This window comes from Pelodiscus sinensis, chromosome 7 (genome assembly GCF_049634645.1).
Source record: "Pelodiscus sinensis isolate JC-2024 chromosome 7, ASM4963464v1, whole genome shotgun sequence".
Lineage (NCBI taxonomy): Eukaryota > Metazoa > Chordata > Testudines > Trionychidae > Pelodiscus > Pelodiscus sinensis.
The window spans coordinates 36,726,885-36,748,703 of record NC_134717.1 but is presented as its reverse complement, the minus strand read 5'-3'; the positions used below and the strand labels follow the sequence as shown (position 1 = coordinate 36,748,703).

General features: G+C 42.2%; 1 protein-coding gene across 2 annotated transcripts in view; it reads left to right on the top strand.

Moving 5' to 3' along the window:
- LOC102446421 (sodium channel protein type 3 subunit alpha) overlaps positions 1 to 21,819 on the top strand; it is a 138,354-nt gene that overhangs the window by 96,462 nt on the left and 20,073 nt on the right. For both annotated transcript variants that reach the window (XM_006137327.4, XM_075933519.1), the window contains 2 exons: positions 1,488 to 1,642; positions 2,876 to 3,049. In XM_006137327.4, coding sequence (XP_006137389.2) covers positions 1,488 to 1,642; positions 2,876 to 3,049 — 329 coding nt within the window. The remainder of the gene's footprint in view (positions 1 to 1,487; positions 1,643 to 2,875; positions 3,050 to 21,819) is intronic.

Here is a 21,819-nt window from a genome sequence, read left to right as displayed (position 1 = left end):
TGAAAGAACAACCATAACATTTTATTCAGTTACAAACATTTCAAAGTTACAGACAACTTCAATTTTCAAGGTGTTCATAACTCTGAGATTCTACTGTAGCTCATAGATTATTGTGTAATCTATAAGCTACAGGCAACTGCAGCACTTATGACTTAATTGGATCCTGGAGAAAAGTCGTAAGTCGGGCCATTATAACTCGAACCCTTATTGCCCATAGGGGCAATGTTATGAATGGGAATTCCATTCCTGGCCCACTTTGCCTCCTGGGAGTTGTAGTCTCCTGGAGCCAGGGGGCTCTGCGGGGCAGTAGGTGGCCCTGTGGCATGGCATGAACAGTGCCCTGAGTTAGTTGGGGAATGTGCCATCCGGTAGGCAGCCCTGCAGAGCGACACAAACAGTACCATGAGCCAGCCAGCCAGGGGCTGGGTCTGGTAGTTGGTGGCCACAGGATGCAAACAATACCTTGAGCCATCTGGCTGGGGACTGAACCTAGCAGTTGACAGCCCTGCAGCACAAACGGCAGCAGTAAATGCGGGGGGTTGTAGGTTGGGCAGGAGGAAGTTGGGGGTCACTTATACAGACAGATACTTTTAAAGTACATTTCATACTTAGTTGTAAATGTAAATCACTGTCAATTTCTCAGTATGGTTTCATTTCTAGTCATAGTTTAAATCTGAAAAAATAATGAGGAGTCTTGTGGCACCTTACAGTATGTCTACACAGCAGCATTATTTTGGAAAAACTGACATTATTCCAAAATAACAAAGAGTGTGTCTATGCTACAAGTTTTTATTTCAAAATAATGTAGAGCTGGAGGACTTCTTACTTCGACTCATGGTAATCTCTTTTTACGAGGAGTAAGGGAAGTCAAAGGAAAAGTGTTCTTCCTTCAACTTCCTGCTGTGTAGATAGCGCCAAAAGTCAAATTAAGCTATTTCGACCTATGCTACGCAAAGGATGTTGCTGAAGTTGTATAGCTTATTCCAACTTTAGCTCTGCTGTCTACACTTTAGCTCTGCGTCTACACTGCACCCATAGCTTGAAATAAGCTATGCAGTTTGACCTACGCAAACTGCATAGCTTATTTTGAGTGTATTTTGAAATAGAGCACAATTCCAAAACATCCCTTAATCCTTGTGGAATGAGGTTTACAGGGATGTCGAAATAGCGAGCCCATTATTTCGAAAGCTTGTTTAAAAGAAGTATCCCAAAATAGTTCCTCAGTGTAGATGTACCCTAATAGATTTATTAGGGCATAAGCTTTCATGGGAAGAATCACAAGAATCTATTTACTCTCAAAATTCAGATATTCAGAACCTTGTAATAGTGAGCAAGAGATTATACTGTCAGATTTTAGAAGTAACTCATAAAGAGAGTGGCTATCAGACTTAGGAAATTAATAATAAATTGGATGCCAGAGTGTAACTACTACAAAATAAGATGCTGTTTTATTCCAATTTCTAGTTATAGTTTAATATGTTTTACAGGTTGCGTGCAGAAGTTCACATGTTGTCAAGTAAGTATAGAAGATGGTAAAGGCAAAATCTGGTGGAATCTTAGGAAAACCTGCTACAGCATAGTTGAACACAACTGGTTTGAGACATTCATTGTCTTCATGATTCTTCTGAGCAGTGGTGCACTGGTAAGTGAAACAAGTTGACATTCTGAAGAATAAAAATTTGAAGTATGATTTATTACATCTTCGTATAGAATAGCTTTTGATTAGTAGGAAAACTTAATCAGCTTAAGAAATATTTAGGTAATATGTTAGAATCAGTAGTATCAAACACTCACTTTGTAATATGCCCAGTAAAGAAGCTTTGACAGATAGATGTCTTTAAATCACAACTGTGCAAATGATCACACTGATACTCAAAATCACTCTAAAACTTCCTGCATTTCATATTTCATTACAGTTTTGAAATGTAAACAAAGTCTGAAAGGCTTGCTAAGATTGACATATGTTTTGATTAGTGGTGGACCAAAAGCAAAACATTGGGCTAAACTCTACTTTAAATATAGTGGTGTAAAAATAGAGTAACTTTTATTAATGCCAGTAGAGTTACCCAGAATTTATAGTGGTTACCCATTGCAGAGCTCTGGACCTGAACATTACTGATTTTGTTACTGTTTGAATTTGGATTAAAATTATGATTTTTGAGCACAACTCTGCTTCTGAGAAGATCTGGGCTGATGTTTACATAGCAGGAGCGGCATATTTTAAGTTGATTTTCCCCTTTAGTATAGACCTGGCCTGGGGGAATATACATATCTGGACCAGGAAGATGTTTTTGGGAAAGCCCCTTATTAAAATATTGGCAGAAAATCATTCTTTGTATTTATTTCTTGATTCAACAATAAAACAGAATTGCATCTCTACATACTTCATACACCAGCAAATTTGTCACTAGCTTCTGTGAGGGTTTATTTAAAAGTTGAATAAAAATCTGTGTAAATCATTTCAGGATTTGGCCTGAAATAATTTACCTTGATTTATAAAACCAAATCTCAATAGTGAAAAAGCATAGCCTATTGAGGGTCATACAATACACAGAATTACATGTGGAGTCCCTATATTTCTTGTTTCGTAAAATAACAGAAATGAGACTTTTCCTTTTGCTTAATAAAAAGAAGAATTCATATTCAAAATATATACTCCATATTCTATTGGAGAAAGCGTAAGACAAGCCAGCCCCTTTCAAAGTTGGATCCCATGAAAGCAGATGTAGTAAAATGGGAAGTAGGTAACCTAAAAGGTGAAAATGGCATACAAAGAAGAGACTAATACTCAAAACCCTCTACTTTCTTTCTTTATCTAAATCAAGTTTTTGAACTGGGAAGTGTTATGAACACTTGAAACACTTTGTGTTCACAGGCTTTTGAAGACATATATATAGAGCAGCGCAAGACTATCAAGACTATGCTGGAATATGCTGATAAGGTTTTCACATACATCTTCATTCTGGAAATGCTTCTAAAATGGGTGGCCTATGGTTTTCAAATGTATTTCACTAATGCTTGGTGCTGGCTGGACTTCTTGATTGTTGATGTAAGTTCTTTATTCTTCAAGTCTTTTTCAGACTGATTTTTTCTATCAAGTTCAATGCAGTCCAAATCCTGGTCCCTTAGTTTTACAGGTTGAACCTCTCTAGTCTGGCACTCTTGAGACCTGACCAGTGCCAAACCAGAGAATTTGCTGAACTACAGGAGGTCAATAGCATCTGGCAGCATTAGAAAAACTTCCACTGCTTACTGGGCTTTTAGAAGACATTTAGGGTCAATTTAAGGTAAATAACATTGAGAGTCAGGATTGGTGGCTGTAAACAAACTGTATGGGACAGCGGGAAACTTGACAACACCCATGATAAGTGGACATCTGACTAACTAAAATCATGCTGGACCACAGATGTTGACGGACCAGAGTGCTGGACTATGGAGGTTCAACCTGTAATATATTTTCTGTTAGTATACTTTAGAACAGAGTTAGTCACTTATTTTTTGTCAAGGTCCAGATGTTTTAGTCAAGACATAGGAAGGTCCAGACGTCATACCAAATTTAAAAAAATAACAATAATGATAATAATAATAACTAAATACAAAATATTTCAGATCCATTTAAAAGCATATGGCAGTCTGGATTTGGTCCATTTTCCTCCTATTACTACCCTTCAATGATTAAAGTAAACTGGTGTGCCCAACTGGTAAGAAAGTGGTTGGTTGGGAGTGGGGCTGTTACTTCTATCAGCCTCCTTACTTCTGTCCTCCCCCTACTCAGAGCTGAAGCCAGGAAAAAAGCCTTGGTTATGTAGGGGCAGCAGCTGGGACCCCAGAATATAGAGCTGGCAGGAGAGCACTGAGTGTATAGGGCTGGGGGCAGCTGGGATCGTGGGGAGTGGGGCCAGCAGCAGCCGGGATACCAAGCAATGGTCCAGGAGCCCCAAGGCTCTAGGCCAGGATCCCAAGGATGCTGCAGCACTCCCTGCATTCCTAGTTCCCTTTCCATGCCAATGGGCAATACCCCCACAGCTCCCATCTGGCCAAGAATAGAACATGTGTGGGGCAGGATCACCAACCTGGACTGCAACAGCCCTGAGGCACCCCACCCTATGCACATCTACCCCAAACTCCTGCCCTGATCCCTGCACTCCCACACACACCCTACCCTCAGCTCCCCCGACACCTATACCCACCCACATTCCAATTTCCTGACCTGAGCCCTCTCAGCACTCTATCCCACACTTACATGTCTTACAGTATTGTCATAACATAACAATAATGTGAGAATATGAAAACGGTCATACTGGGTCAGACCATAAGTCCATCTAGCCCAGTATCCTGTCTTCTGACAGTGGCCAATGCCAGATGCCCAAAGGGAGTGAACAGAACAGATAATCATTAAGTGATCCCTCTCCTGTCATCCTTTGCTACCCACTGACAAACAGAGGCTAGGCACACCATTCCTACCCATCCTGGCTAAAAAGTATTCATGGATGTAGCCTCCATGAATTTACCTAGCGCTTTTTCGAACCCTGTTAAAGTACTAGTCTTCACAATATCCTCTGACAAGGAGTTCCACAGGTTGACGGTGTGCTACATGAAGAAAAACTTCCTTTTGTTTGTTTTAAACCTGCTACCTAATAATTTTATTTGGTGACCCCTAGTTCTTATGTTATGGGAACAAGTAATAACTTTTCCTCACACACTTTCTCCATTCCTGTCATGATTTTATAGAGGGATGTAAATGAGGCACTTCGAACGTGCAAATGAAGCGGGGATTTAAATATCCCGCGCTTTATTTGCATAATCGCTTCTTGGCACTCTTTCGAACAAGCACCATTTCAAAAGTAAAATCACTGTCTAGATGCGGTTCTGTCAGAAACAGCAGGCTTTTTTGAAAGATCCTGTACTCATTTTTTGAGAAATGGCTCTTGTTCGAAAGAGCGCCACGAGGTGATTATGCAAATGAAGCGCAGGATATTTAAATCCCCGCTTCATTTACACTTTTGAAGTGCCTCATTTACATCCCTCTGCTGACAGACAGATGTAGTCTAGACATAAGTCTCCTCTTTGCTAAGCTGAAAAGTCCCAGTCTTTTTTATCTCTTTCCATACGGCACCTATATCAAACCTCTGATCATTTTTGTTGCCCCTTTCTGAATCTTTTCCAATGCCAATATATCTTTTTTGAGATGAGGCGACCACATCTGTATGCAATATTCAAGATGTGGGCATACTATGGATTTATATAGAGGCAATAAGATATTCTGTCTTATTCTCTATCTCTTTTTTAATGATTCCTAATGTTCTGTTTGCTTTTTTGACTGCTGCTGCGCATTGAGTGGATGTTTTCAGAGAACTATCCATAATGACTCCAAGACCTCTCTCTTGAGTGGTTATAGCTAAATTAATTCCCATCATATTGTCTTTTTAATTTGGATTATTTTTTCCAACGTGCATTACTTTGCATTTATCAACGTTAATATTCATTTGCCATTTTGTTGCCCAATCACTTAGTTTTGTGAGATCTTTTTAAAGCTCTTCACGGGCTCCATTGTTCTTAGCTATCTTGAGCAATTTAGTAACATCTGCAAATGTTGCCATCTCGCTGTTTACCTCGCTCCCCAAATCATTTATAAATAGGTGAAACAGGATTGGTCCCAGTACAGACCCATGGAGGATACCACTAGTTACCTCTCTCCATTGTGAAAACTGATAATTTATTCCGACCACTTTTTTCTTGTCTTTTAACCAGTTATCAACCCATGAGAGGACCTTCCCTCTTATCTCATGACAACTAACTTTACTTAAGACCTTTGATGAGGGACTTTGTCAAAGGCTTTCTGGAAATCTAAGTACACTGTATTCACTAGATCCCTCTTGTCCGCATGCTTGTTGACCCGCTCAAAGAACTCTACTAGATTAGCATGATTTCCCTTTACAGAATCCATGTTGACTTTTCCCCAAAAAATTATGTTTATCTATGTGTCTGACAATTCTATTCTTTACTATAGTTTCAACTAATTTGTCCTGTACTGACATTAGACTTACCAGTCTGTAATTGCCAGGATCACCTCTAGAGCCCTTTTTAAATATTGGTGTCAAGTTAGCTATCTTCCAATCATTATGTACAGAAGCAGATAGGTTACAAACCACAGTTAATAGTCCTGCAGTTTCACATTAGCATCCCAGTGACTTGTTACTGTTACGTTTATCAATTTGTTCCAAAATCTCCTCTGACACCTCAATCTGGGATTATTCCTCACCTAAAAAGAATGGCTTAGGTATGGGAATCTCCCTAACATTTTCAGTCCTAAAGACTGAAGCAAAACATTTATTTAGTTTCTCCGCAATGACCTTATTGTCTTTGAATGCTCTTTTAGCATCTTGATCATACATTGGTCCCACTGGTTGTTTAGCAAGCTTTTGTTTAGCAAGCTTCCTGCTTATGATGTACTTTAAAACATTTTTCTATTACTTTTTGATTTTGTGGCTAGCTGTTCTTCAAACTCCCTTTTGGCTTTCCTTATTACATTTTTACACTTAATTTGACAAGAATTGATGCTGCTTTCTGTTTTCCTCATTAGGATTTAAGCAATGCCTTTTTATCTCTTACTGCTTCTTTTACTTGGTTGTTAAGCTACGTTGGCACTTTTTTTGTTCTCTTACTGTTTTTTTTTTTTAATTTGGGGTATACATTGAGGTTGGACCTCTATTATGGTGCCTTTGAAAAGTCCCCATTATGCTTGCAGGGATTTTACTTTTGGCACTGTACCTTTGTTTACCTAACCTCATTTTTGTGTAGTTCCCCTCTCTGAAATTAAATGTCACAGTGTTGGGCTGCTGAGGTTTTTCCCACCACAGAGATGTTAAATTTTATACATTATGGTCAATATTTCCAAGTTGTCCAGTTATATTTACTTCTTGGGCCAAATCCTTTGCTCCACTTAGGACTAAATCAAGAATTGCCTCTCCTCTTGTCGGTTCCAGAACCAGCAGCTCCAAGAAGCACTCACTTAAGGTGTCAAGGAACTTTATCTCTGCATTCCATCCTGAGGTGACATGTACTCAGTTAATATAGGAATATTTGAAATTCCCCATTATTATTTAATTTTTTATTTTTACATTCTCTCTAATCTTCCTTAACATTTCATAGTCCTCTAGACCATAGTCATTTCCTGGTCAGCTGCTATATTCTTATCATTAGAGCAAGTAATTACTACCTAGAGAGATTCTATGGAACATTTTGGTTCATTTAAGATTTTTACTTTATTTGATTCTATATTTTTTTTCATGTACAGTGCCACTCCCCCACCAGCATGACCTGTTCTGTCCTTCCAATATATTTTGTACGCTGGTATGACTGTGTCCCATTGACAGTCCTCATTCCATATGGCAATCCCCCCATCCTATGCCATGAGCCCCACCAAGAGAAGGGCGTTGCCATATAACAGTGCCTGTAAGTAATTTAAGTTATTTTCACCCCTGCTACTCCTGCTCTAGAAATTTGTCAGGCCCATAAGTCTCAGAGGATAAACTGACTGAGCTGGTCCACCACATCAGTTAGGAAGTGGAGAAAAACACAGTTTACATCTGGAGTCATTTATCAGAGGGGTAGCTGTATTAGTCTGAATCTGCATAAACAACGAGAAGTCCTGTGGCACATTACAGATTAACATAATAACATAAGAATGGCCGTACTGGGTCAGACCAAAGGTCCATCTAGCCTAGTAGCCTGTCTGCTGACAGTGGCCAGCACCAGGTGCCCAGGAGAGATGATCAAGCGATTTGTCTCGTGCCATCCATCTCCAGCCTCTGACAAACAGAGACCAGGGACACCATTCCTACCCCCCGCCTCCTCTCGGCTAATAGTCTTTTATGGACCTAAGTTCCATGAATTTATCTAGCTTCTCTTTAAACTCTGTTATAGTTCTAGCCTTCACAGCCTCCCCTGGCAAGGAGTTCCATGGGTTGACTATGCACTGTGTGAAAAAGAACTTTCACTTATTAGTTTTAAACCTGATACCCATTAATTTCATTTGGTGTCCTCTAGGCCTTATATTAAGGTGGGGAAGAATGTACGTCAGAGAGAGGAGGGGAATGGAGTGGAAGTGAGGCCCTGAGGAATGGACAGGATAAAGGCGAGGAACGGGTCTACGGTTTTATGCAATTAGAAAATTGGCAACCCTCTATCAATTATGCAATATATATTACCCCATCCATAACTTAAGAATGGCCATACTGGTTGAGATCAAAGGTCCATAAGAACATAAGAATGACCATACTGGGTCAGACTAAAGGTCCATCTAGCCCAGTATTTTGTCTGCTGACAGTGGCCAATGCCAGATGTCCCAGAGGGAGTGAACCAAACAGGTAATGATCAAGCGATCTCTCTCCTGCCATCCATCTCCACTCTCTGACAAACAGAAGCTAGGGACACCATTCCTTTCCCAGACTGGCAAATAGCTATTAATGGACTTAACCTCCGTGAATTTATCTAGTTCTCTTTTAAACCCTTATAGTCCTAGCCGTCAGGCAAGGAGTTCCACAGATTGACTATGCACTGTGTGAATAAAAAATTCCTTTTATTTGTTTTAAACCTGCTGCTCATTAATTTCATTTGGTGGCCCCTAGTTCTTATATTATGGAAACAAGTAAATAACTTTCCTTTATTCACTTTCTCCATACCACTCATGATTTTATAGACCTCTATCATATTCCCCTTTAGTCTCCTCTTTTCCAAGCTGAAAAGTCCTTGTCTCTTTAATCTCTCCTCATATGGGACATGTTCCAAACCCCTAGTCATTTTAGTTGCCCTTCTCTGAACCTTTTCTAATGCCAGTATATCTTTTTTGAGATGAGGAGACCACATTTGTACGCAGTATTCAAGATGTGAGTGTACCATGGATTTATATAAGGGCAATAAGATATTCTCTATCTTATTCTCTATCCCTTTTTTAATGATTCCTAACATCCTGTTTGCTTTTTTCTCTGCCACTGCACATTGTGTGGATGTTTTCAGAGAACTATCCACCATGATTCCAAGATCTTTTTCCTGATTTGTTGTAGCTAAATTAGCCCCCATCATATTGAATGTATAGTTGGGGTTATTTTGTCCAATGTGCATTATTTTACATTTATCCACATTAAATTTCATTTGCCATTTTGTTACCCAATCACTTAGTTTTGTGAGATCTTTTTTAAGTTCTTCACAGTCTGCTTTTGGTCTTAACTACCTTGAGCAGTTTCATATTGTCTACAAACTTTGCCATCTCACTGTTTACCCCTTTCTCCAGGTCATTTATGAATAATTTGAATAGGATTGGTCCTAGGATTGACCCTTGGGGAACACCACTAGTTACCCCTCTCCATTCTGAAAATTTACCATTTATTCCTACCCTTTTTTTCCTGTCTTTTAACCAGTTCTCAGTCCATGAAAGGATCTTCCCTCTTATCCCATGACAACTTAATTTACGTAAGAGCCTTTGGTGAGGGACTTTGTCAAAGGCTTTCTGAAAATCTAAGTACATTATATCTACTGGATCCCCCTTGTCCACATGTTGGCTGACCCCTTCAAAGAACTCTCATAGATTAGTAAGACATGATTGCCCTTTACAGAAACCATGTTGACTTTTGCCCAACAAATTATGTTATTCTATGTGTCTGACCATTTTAGTCCATTTTGCCTAGTATCCTATCTTTCAATAGTGGCCAATGCCAGATGCCCCAGAGGGAATGAATAGAACAGATAATCATCACATGATCCAATCTCTGTTGTTGATCTGCAGCCACAACTGCAGCAGCCATCGCAAGTAGGAAATACGCTGCTGGCAGACCAAGGTAGGATGTAGCCCAGGGTGGGGAGCTAGAGGCCTCCTGGCAAACTTGGCATGTTTCGGGTGGATTCCTTGCTGAGCCAGTGGTGGGATATGCCTAACACTGACAGGGTCCTAGGCTGAGACCCAATGGAGAGGGAGGGCCTGGGCCTGTCTACCCCCACATCCTTCAATCATCCCCTTACAACAGGGAGGACAAACCTAACACAATATAGACTGGGCCACTGGGCCTTACTGCCCCAGAGACAGGGGTGCTAGAAACTTGTCCATCAGGCCTTACAGCCCTGTAGACTTGGGTGCTAGAGACTAGGTCAGCAGGCCTTACTGATTGAGGGCACTACGGACCAGGCTGTGGAGCCTTAACATCCAGATGATAGGGGCTTGAGCAGGAGTGAGAACGCAAGCTAAGGCTTCTTGACTGGTCTCCCAGCAGGGACGGGCCACCCACGCTGTGACAGGCAGCCATTACATACCTCAATCATTTTTGTTGTCCTTTTCTGAATTTTTTCCAATGCTAAGGTATTTTTGAGATGGTGACCACATTTGCACACAGTATTCAAGATGTGGGCCTACCATGGATTTATACAGAGGCAATACGACATTCTCGGTCTTATTTTCTATTCCTTTCTTAATGATTCCTAACATTCTATTTTCTTTTTTGACTGCTGCTGCATATTGAGTGGATGTTTTCAGAGAACTAGCCACAATGACTCCACAATGATATGCATCTGATGATATGGGTCTTTGCCCATGAAAGCTTATGCTCCAATAAATCTGTTATGATGGGGGCTAATTTGGCTACGACAAATGAGCAAAGAGATTAGAGAGCCTAATTCGAACTACCTACTCAGTGCCGCGTGTAGCCGTGGGCACGGAGTCCGCACTAACGGGGATTTAAAAATGGCGGCGCCCGGCAAGATGCAAATGAAGTCCGGGATATTTAAATCCCGGGCTTCATTTGCAACTTCGAATGCCTACATTAGCCACGCTAGTTTGAACTAGGGTGTCAGTGTAGACATACCCTTACTTCTCCTGTATAAAACTATGGTACACCCACATCTTTAGTACTGTGTACAGATGTGGTCTCCTCACCTTAAAAAAAGATATTTTGGCCTTGGAAAGGGTTCAGAAAAGGGCAACTAAAATGATTAGGGGTTTGGAACAAGTCCCATATGAGGAGAGCCTAAAGCGACTGAGACTTTTCAGTTTGGAAAAGAGGAGACTGTGGGGAGAAATGATGGTGTAGAAGAGGCTGGGGCAGAGTATTGGGGTGCAGAAGATGATTCAGGGTTTTTGTGCTTTTTCAGCAGCAGCACTAATATTGCCTAAGAAAAGCATCTCAGAATGAAGTCCTCGGAAATGCTCAATGTTTTCCAATCTAATTTAATATTTCCCCATTTTCCTTAATTTTATAAGTAGGACCAGACAAAAGTTGAAAATCACACCTTCCCATATTTTTCCCGTTTTCTGGAATGTAGTAAAAAATGTATTACGTTTCTAAGCTAATTCAGCAGTTCTCTCTTCAGCACTCCAAGTGAACACTTCTAGAAGAAACTTTTTAACTCACTCAAGAGAGTACAAAGGAACGTAATACATTCTTTAACAGAGAGATTCAGACTGTGATTCAGAAACTATGCTTACATTCTCCTCTGCATCGGATATAAGATTTTCTCCCACCACCTCTTTTTCTACAGTAAAGGAATGAAATGTATTTGATTAACTAAACAAGTATCAGCTACATTCTTTAAGAATGAACAGGGACATTCCTTAAAAGGTTTTAATCTACTTACAAGATGACCCGTCTCCCTGGGAAATACTACTAGAATTGCTGTCAGTGGAAATGCCCAAACTAGAGCCCTGTGAGTATAAAAGAAAGGGAACTTCTAGCAGGACTCTCTGGGGGCACGTCTACGCTATGAGATAATGTTCAGTCTAATATGGTTGATTTTTTTACCACCTGAATTTGCGAAGTCAAAGGTCTGTGTCGAATGTAGTCTGAAGTAGTGCATACTCATTAGGGAGCCTATTGTTGACTCAGAGAGTGAGGCACCATGGGTATCTTTTCAGTCTAGGCTAAGTTTCTGGTGCCTGCTGAGTCCAAAACTCTGCAGCGGGTGGTTATGAGTTCATGTCATCAGCATTCCAGAATACACTCATTTAGTCCTTCCCTGCTTGTGTGAGATAAAGGGGAGTCAGTGTGTTCGTATCTTTTGGTGCCCTGGTTGCCTGTGCAAATGCTATAGCAACGTGAGCAAGAAGCCCAGTTGGTACAAAAGCACTGTCATGCTGATGTGTGTCGTGATGTGCCTAATGGCACAGTACTCTGACAGCATACACATGAGGTGCCTCCAGGAAGAGGACGAGAATGAAGCTCAGTGTGGCATGGAGGTGTTGCTCATGAAAGACCTGGCACTGATCCTAGCACAGCTGTCAGTCAATCATCTAGACACAATGAAACTGGTGGATTGCATTGTGATGCAGAATGCAGACATGGGGTGATCAACAATGACTGCAGGACTTCCAAATATGCAAGGCCATGCTCTTGGCATGAACTTAGTGGATGGCTTGCCCCTGCCCTGAGGAACCAGACCACCAGCCTGAGATCTGCTTTGACCATGGAGAGGTGGATGGCAATAGCCCTATTGAAGCTTGCAACACCAGACAGCTATTTGGGATTCAGTCAGGAATCAGTTCAGAGTGGGGAAACCTACCAGGGGTGCTGTTGTCATATAAGTAGCCCAGGCCATCAATAACATTCTGCTACAAAGGGTTGTGATTCTGGGAAACATGGAGACCACAGTGGATGGATTTGCTGAAATGGAGTTTCCTAACTTCAGAGGGGCCCTAGACACATTGCACATCCCCATCTTGGCCCCTGAACACCTTGCCTTGGAGTACGTCAAACTCAAGGGGAACTTCTTAATGGTGCTGCAGATGCTGCTGCTTCCTGCTGGGCTCTTCTCTCCTGCTGCTCTGTGATCTAGCACAGGCACTCTGCCTGTATCTCCTTCATTAGAGAGTGCTTGCAGTCCATCTGCTCACGGATCATGTCCTCTCTCATGCATTTTCACCTGTGGATCTGAGTCAGGTGGGCAGATACTGTAGGAGGCAGAGAATGCACCGAGCTGGCTGCTGTTCCAGCTTCAAAGAAAAGTTATAATGGCAGACTTTACAGAGATACACTGTGCTAGGCCTAACCCTAATCTGTTAGCCTACACCAAAGGTCTCTGTAAAGACAAAGGAAATGTGTTCCGTGCAAGGCCAAATGTTTGCTTTAAAGTGGGCACTTTTACAGCAAGTGCACAGATTTCTCAGAGGAGCATCAGGATGCATTCGGTCTGGAGGCAGGCATGGCATGGCAAGGGGCTAGCCAGGGCACGAACCTGTAGGCAGGGGGTGGTGTAGCAGAAGGCTGCTTCTCATTGTGTCTGGCACATACCGGGGTCCAGCACATGTGGCCTCCCAGGGACATGGCTTCTTTTCCTGACCACGCGGGGGAGGGTGAACAGGGGTAACTTGTGTCCAGCACAGGTGGCCTCCTGGGAGAATTGCTATTAAGTTCCCCTCCCCTTCAGTCTTCTCCAAATCACACAGAGTGATAGGGAGCATATGTTTACTGAATGTGGCCATAAACCTGGGCCTTATGCTGCAATGCTTTGTGGTTCAATGATTCCAGACCACTTACTGGTGGCTTGGTGTGGGAAGATGTTATACCGTAGAGGACGGAATAAAGATGACCACCCCAAAACCTTGTGAGAAGGATCAAATAGTTCCCGTTCCACTTGCAGACATGTTAACAAGCTGTTCCAGGACCCCCACACTGTGTAGGCAAAGAGTACACCACCCATCACACACCCCTGCCTTAAACCACTTTTAGTTAGAAAAAGTTTGCAAACTCACCTGAAGTGCCCTCCACAGAGTTGGTGCTGGATTGGAAGACATCCAGGGAGGAGGGGACTGTTCTAGTTTTATGACCAGCTCTTGGTTCTTGAGGATCATCGGCTGGCTAGTCTACACCTCCTTCTCCACCTCCTCCCCCTCTGCCACTACTGTGTCTTCCAGGCTAATGCCAGGCGTATCTTGGCTGGACTCCATGACTATGTTGAGGAAGCTGGCCTCCCCTCCCCCCAAACATCGCATCCAGCTGCTCATAGAAGCGGCAAGTGTGAGGTGCTGCACTAGGCCATCCGCTCTTCTACTTTGCCTTATGGCAGGACTGCCTCAGTTCACTGATTTTCACTCTAGACTGCTGGGTGTTCCTGGAATAGCCTTTAGCCTCCCAGGTAGCTTGTGATCCTGCCATAAATCTCAGCATTCCTTTTTCTGGTTCAGAGGTCAGTGAGGATGGCTTAATCTCCCCATACCTCTATGAGGTCCAAGATCTCCTGGACACTCCATGCTGGTGCTCTTCTGTGCCTGGGAAGTGGAAGTCTTCAAAGTCTTCACAGTGTTAGTTGGATTATTTGAAATCATTTCCAAGTGTGCTGTGGTGTGCTGCTCACTCAGAATGTACTCACAATGCTGACCAAATGGGAAAGGCCATTCTCCTTTTCCCATGGCTTTTTGAGGTCACCAGGTAGAGCAGTAGAAGTGTAAGTTCTGGCCAGAGTGGTCAGGGCGAGGAACTGTGGGAGGCCTCCTGAAGGCCAATAGTCTCAACAAGGCCCATACCTTTTCAATGGCCCATAGTGAGCTAAGAGATGTGTGAGTCTGGGGAACAGTAAGATGATTTTGTTAGTTTTAAAATTTGTGTTCTTCTAATTTGTTGCTAGAGTAGATATATATCTAAAAATCACTGAGTCCACCTTCCTGCATCCCTGCATCTCAACTCATAAAAGTTGAAACTGCAGTAGAGATAATCTTGGAACAATTAAACTAAGCTTAACAAATGCTCCTTAAGAAAGGCAGGTAATATTGCTGGCTTATATGTTATTAACAGATCTGGATGGACATTACTAAAATGACTGATTCTTATTTATTCAAATATTTAAATGAATCATTTTGATGGCACACACAACTCTTAGCTTTCCATGAAAATTAATTTCCTAGCAGGAATGTTCCCCAAAAGTATTATTTATTATTATTTATATCTATATCTATATATACAGTGCTTTTTTAGTGCTTTTTTGTGACAGTATTGCCTAGTACTCAGTACTGGCACCACCAGATGCAGTACCAGCACCTGCAGGCAGAGCTCAATAACTTTTTCCCTGGCACTTTTTTTTTTTTTTTTTTTTTTTTTTTTTTACAAAAAAAGCACTGTATGTATATCATATAAATAGTTAGCTATCCATATAAATATCACTGGAGATATTTAAGAGCAGGTTAGCCAGACATCAGGGATGACCTAGATCAAGGGTTGGCAAAAGGCCTCTGCAGGCCAGATTCAGCCTGCCAAGAGGGTTGATCTGGCCCGCAGAGACCCTGCCGCTCCCCCGCCCCTAGGCCAATTGGGGTCTGAGGGTGGGGGAGCACGTAAAACTTGCTCCCGCCCTTCAAGGAGCACACTGTACTTCAAAGTGTTATGCACTTCTCACAGGGTGGGAGAAAACATCACACACTCCCCCACCCCCAAGCCCTGATTGGCCTTGGGGGCAGAAGGTGCGCACAAAGTTTCCTCTGCCCTCCCCCCGACTCCCTGCGAGGAGCACACGGCACTTCAAAGTGCGATACACTTGCATACCGATTGGCCTGGGTGCGGGAAGAGGACGTGAAGCCTCCTCCCGCCCTGCGAGGAGCGCATAGCACTTTGAAGTGTCGTGTACTCCTCGCAGAGTTGGGGTAAGGCGGGAGGAGGCTTCAGGCGTTCCCCCCGCCCACAGGCCCATCAGGGTCTGGGGGCGGGTGAGTTATGCGAAACTTCCTTTGCCCTGCCCCGGCCCTGAGAGGAGCACACAGCACTTCAGAGTGCTACACGCTCTTTGCAGGGCAGAAGGATGCTTTGAGAGCTCCCCCGCCCCCAGACCCTGATTGGTCTGGGGGTGTGGAGAGTGCCCAAAGCCTCCTCCTGCTCTACCCCGCCTTGCAAGGAGAACATAGCAGGGCGCAGTGGGTGCCTACTGAGAAGGGGGGGCGTAAATGGGCTCCCCCCCAGGCCAATCATTGTCTGTGGGTAGGGTAGCCCAGAAGCATCCTGGCCCACCCCTTCCAGTTTAGGCTCTGTCCCTTCTGGGCGGCCCAGTGGCACTTCAAAAAATGTTTACATTGCCCACCCCGATCTAGCTGGTGCTTGTTCCTGCCATGAGGGCAGGGGACTGGACTTTGTGATTTCTTGAGGTCCCTTCCAGTTATAGTGTTTGATGATTCTATGATTTGTATCACAATAGCGTATTGTGCTGTATGTATGTATGTATGTTCTGTACAGGGTAGTAGACAAGCCCTACTCTAAAAGAGCTTGTAGTCTAAATAGAGAGGGCAGAAAAAGGCCCAGAAGAGGAAGTATTATCTCTATTTATAGTTGGAAAATAGTTGTAGAGAAAGATTAAGTGACTTTCCCACACAGGAAATCTATGTTAGAGTTCATTCTAAGACACCTATTACAAAACACATTCTGACAGAGAATTTTTTATTAATGATTATGACTATTTACACAGGAAATCTATTTCTAATAGATTTGTACCACCAGTCAGGGAACAGAAATAGACATTGTGAATTATGTATCTAATTAAATTAAATTCTGAATACTTGCAGAAGTAATTATTTACAAAAAGTACTCAGTGAATTATTTAGAAAAACAAATTTGTGAAAATCACCATCTATTTGTGGGCAATTTCCAAACAAAAAGATGTGAAGTTTACCTACTAATGAATGTTATGAATTATTCTCATAGCTCTGGGTTAGATTTTCAAATGCACTCACTCACTTTAGTAGTAACAGAGTAGGGGTAATGTTGAGTATTTTTGAAAATCTCACCCTGGAGCTTTAGCTTCATTACAATTCTTTGTATTTTTGCACTTACCTTTTTTTCCCCAATTTTACTCATCATACCTACATACCCCTCTCCCTCCCATCTCCCTTTGATCTTTAAACACAATATGGCTGTTGCAAAAACCACATAAATGAAAGTAAATAGCATCAGCTAATTTTTATGGTGCCTGACTTTGGATATATAATTCCCAGAGCATACCCCTCAACTTGTAACACCACTTTTGTGCTGAATATAGGTAGCTTTAGGACTCTCTGATACTGTTCTCAATTTTCCATTGTGGTCCTAGAAAACACTTTTTCTTTGGCCTGAGCTGGAACACTACACTCCTCTTTCTTCCCACTCACCTTTCTTCTTCGCTTCTACTTTCTTCCAGCTCTTCTCTTTCAGAAATTTTCCCTTTTACCACTTTTCACCTGTCGCTTATAGCCAACATTCCTGCCCCTTACTGCAGTACTTCCCTCTAATAGTTTTGAGCTGTGGAAATGGTTGAACATACCCCCTCTGGATCTTTGGTCCCTCTTCCACCTTCCCTCTTATGGTTATTGTGTGAGAGATCTAGGTTTCCTCTCAGAATTAATCTGCAATGGTGACTTGGAGGCATAAGGAGGTCTGGACTAGACCTACCTGGGGGCAACCAATTTCTCCCAGAAGCTTTAAAAACTTTTTTGTAATATTAAATTTGTGTTGGGGAGGACTCTCTGTTCCTACATACCAGTCACATATCCCGAACTTTCACTTTTCCACCAATGTTTTTAGGAAGAGTTTAAAGCTGATTGAAGTATACCATATACATTTCATCATTAAATAATACTGTTTCTGATTGCCAAAATATTAAAAGATAAGTTATTTTCTGACCAAAGCAGTAAGAGTTGGTTCCAGAAATTCAAACTTAAGGATAATGAAGCAGCATGGAATAATAGATTACAATAAGAATTCACACTACATCTACTAGGATATGTCTACACTAGCCCCCTAGTTTGAATTAGGGAGGTTAATGTAGGCATTCGAAGTTGCAAATCAAGCCCGGGATTTAAATATATATTTGTCAGCGTTTGTCTGTCTATCCATCAGTCTATTTGTTCATGATACAACTTCCTTAAAGCAACATAAGGATTTGATTGTATCAGGAAAACAGGATGTGCCTGGAATGGGACTGATACTCATAAAACCAAACAGAAAAGAAACAGAATCACCAAAATTAAGTACAGGCCTCAAAATTGACATGACAGAGTGAATGTTGAAAGAGGGCTCAAGGCCTAACGTAGTGAATACAAGCAGAGAGAGGGTAAGTTTAGAAGATAGGATACACAAAGAACAAGTTAAAAATCACTTAGGAAAGTTAGATATCAGCAAGTCACCAGGTCCTGATTAAATGCATCCCAGGATACTCAAGGAGCTGATAGAGGAGGTATCTGAGCCTTTAGCTATGATCTTTGAAAAATCATGGAAGACAGGGCAGATTCCAGAAGACTGGAAAAGGGCAAATATTGTGCCCATCTATAAAAAGGGGAATAAGAACAACCCAGGAAACTACGGACTGGTCAGTTTAACTTCTGTCCCAGGGAAGATAATGGAGCAGGTAATTAAGGAAATCATATGCAAACACTTGGAAGGTAATAAAGTGATAGGGAATAGCCAGCATGGGTTTGTGAAGAACAAGTCATGCCAAACTAATCTGATAGCTTTCTTTGATAGGATAACGAGCCTTGTGGATAAGGGAGACGCTGTGGATGTCATATACCTAGACTTTAGTAAGGCATTTGATACGGTCTCGCATGATATTTTTATTGATAAACTAGGCAAATATAACTTAGGTAGGGCCACGACAAGGTGGGTGCAGAATTCGCTGGATAACCGTAGTCAAAGAGTTGTTGTTAACGGTGCTAAATCCTGCTGGAAAGGGATAACAAGTGGAGTTCCGCAAGGGTCTGTTTTGGGACCCGTACTGTTCAATATCTTCATCAATGATGTAGATATTGGGATAGAGAGTACGCTTATTAAGTTTGCAGATGATACCAAGCTGGGTGGGGTTGCAACTTCTTTGGAGGATAGGGACATAATTCAAAATGACCTTAGCAAGTTAGAGAAATGGTCAGAGGTAAACAGGATGAAGTTTAATAAAGAGAAATGCAAAGTGCTCCACTTAGGAAGGAACAATCAGTTCCATACATACAAGATGGGAAGCGACTGTCTAGGAAGGAGCACGGCGGAAAGGGATCTTGGGGTCATAGTGGACCACAAGTTGAATATGAGTCAACAGTGTGATGCTGTTGCAAAAAAAGCAAATATGATTCTAGGTTGTATCAACAGGTGTGTTGTAAGCAAAACTCGTGAAGTCATTCTGCCGCTCTACTCTGCACTAGTTAGGCCTCAGCTGGAGTACTGTGTCCAGTTCTGGGCGCTACATTTCAAGAAAGATGTGGAGAAATTGGAAAGGGTACAGAGAAGAGAGAAAGAATGATTAAAGGTCTAGAGAACATGACCTATGAAGCCAGGCTTCATGAACTGGGCTTGTTTAGTTTGGAAAAAAGAAGATTAAGGGGGGACATGATAGCGGTTTTCAAATATCTAAAAGGGTGTCACAAGGAGGAAGGAGAAAATTTGTTCCTCTTGGTTTCTGAGGACAGGACAAGGGGTAATGGGCTTAAAGTGCAGCAAGGGAGGTTTAGATTGGACATTAGGAAAAAATTCCTGTTAGGGTGGTCAAATATTGGAATAAATTGCCAAGAGAGGTGGTGGAATCTCCCTCTCTGGAGATATTTAAGAACAGGTTAGATAGACATCTGTCAGGGATGGTGTAGATGGAGCTTGGTCCTGCCTTGAGGGTGGGGGGCTGGACTCGATGACCTCTTGAGGTCCCTTCCAGTTCTATGATTCTATGAATGCTCATGGAGGCCAGTTACTCAGGGCTGCCATCTCTGCCCACTAGCCCCAGCACAGAGCTGCCGCAGCAGGTCTTTGCTGAGCCAGCAGAGGGCTGTGACTCCCACAAACTGTGTTGGGGCTGTGGAAAGGGATTCCTCACTCCTTCCCCCCACTCCCGCATCATGCCCCTCTATGATGGGGGAGGGGCACCTTCCCACCCAACCCCAGTCACATCGGCAAAATGCTGGGGCCAGAAGAGAGGGCACCTCCCCCACAGTCATGGTATCCAATCCAGAGCTGATGCAGAACTGTCAGGGAACAGGTGATTTTTCCATGGCCCCCACCCTACCCAGTACCTGTCTCAGTTGGGAGGCATGCACCCCTGCCCTGTCTCTGCCCCCTGGAGCTGCAGCGGCCCTGGGAAAGTGCTGAGAGGGCTGTAGTTGTCCTCTCTCCCTGGGAAAGACTGCATACTGACTCCTCATCTCTAGTGCAACCCAACAGCAATGATTTAAATGAAGCATGCATACTTTCATTTTATTTTCCGAAAAAGAAAAACTGATTGTGCTAAGGACCCAAGCAACATCGGATAAATCTTCTGATATACTATAAAACTCATAACAATTAGAAGCATATTATGTCTTCTCCAAACTAGTTCAGTCGTATAAGTTGTAATTTACAGTAAATTAAATACTTTTATGGAGAAACTAATAAGGTATGAAAGTAAGAGTGGGTCAGCAAGGTTGAAGACTCTACAGGTAGCACAATGTATCTTACAGACAAAGCGGGTCGAGAAATTATCTTAACAGCTACAATCTCCATGTTGGAAACTGGCATAACTCCACTCAGTGGAGCTGCATCTATTTATACAAGCTGAAGATTTGACCCAAACAGTCCTGTTTAACTGAGAGAGAGGGCTGAGAGCATCCTAGAAGTGGGGCCAGTATGGGTGAAGAGTAGCTCTGCCAATAGTATAGAAATAGTTTCAAAAGTGATGTCTTGTCTTCCTTACTTGGGATATGATTAATATTGTTATAGTTTATAGTTGATTCTTGAATCCATACAAAGAGTGGAGTATTGTCTCTCATCTGGGCTTGGTTATTTTTTGTTGACAGGATTGAATCACGGTATAAAAATTTTGCTCAAAATACTATGCACTCCACATTTTGTTCCTCTAGGATAAATTATTAATGGCAGAATATTAAAAAGCACTTTTTTCATTATAGATTTAGAGAGCCAGTAGATTATTTTAAATCTGCCTTGTAAGTACAGAGATAATAATATTCTGTCTTATTGCTGAACAGCCATCAGTAAGATTTTTCTTTCTAATACACTTATAAGAAAGAAAGTAAATTCCTTTACAACCTTATCCATTATGTCAGTAATATAATCCTTTCCTTTGGTAAAAAATTGCATTCTTCTTTAGACATAATCCAGTTGAAAGGTATGTTGAGTGAATTAATTACAAAATGATGTTAAATCACAGTACTCTATATAGGAAAGTAGAATTAATCAGCTGGGGTATGTCTACACTACCCTCCTAGTTCGAACTAGGAGGGTAATGTATGCATACCGCACTTGCTAATGAAGCCCGGGATTTGAATTTCCCGGGCTTCATTAGCATAAGCAGGGAGCCGCCATTTTTAAAACCCCGCTGCTTCGAACCCCGTGCAGCACGGCTACACGGGGCTCGAACTAGGTAGTTCGGACTAGGGTGCCTATTCCGAACTACCGGTACACCTCATTCCACGAGGAGTAATGGTAGTTCGGAGTAGGAACCTAGTCCGAACTACCTAGTTCGAGCCCCGTGTAGCCGCGCTGCACGGGGTTCGAAGCAGCGGGGATTTAAAAATGGCGGCTCCCCGCTTATGCTAATGAAGCCCAGGAAATTCAAATCCCGGGCTTCATTAGCAAGTGCGGTATGCATACGTTACCCCGCTAGTTCGAACTAGCGGGGTAGTGTAGACATACCCCTGTTTTATTACTATCGCTCGCAGACTGTTATTTCTAGATGCATGCTCTTTTAACTTCAATATCTGGGGTCCAAGAAATTTCTGTTTATTTACTATATATTTGAGAGAGTTTGTCTTCTGTGAGTCTGTGTGTCCATCTATCTGTTTGTTCAAGAAATCCTCCTAAACAGTAAGAGCTAGGACCATCAAATCCGGTATAGAGCTTCTTATTATTATAACAA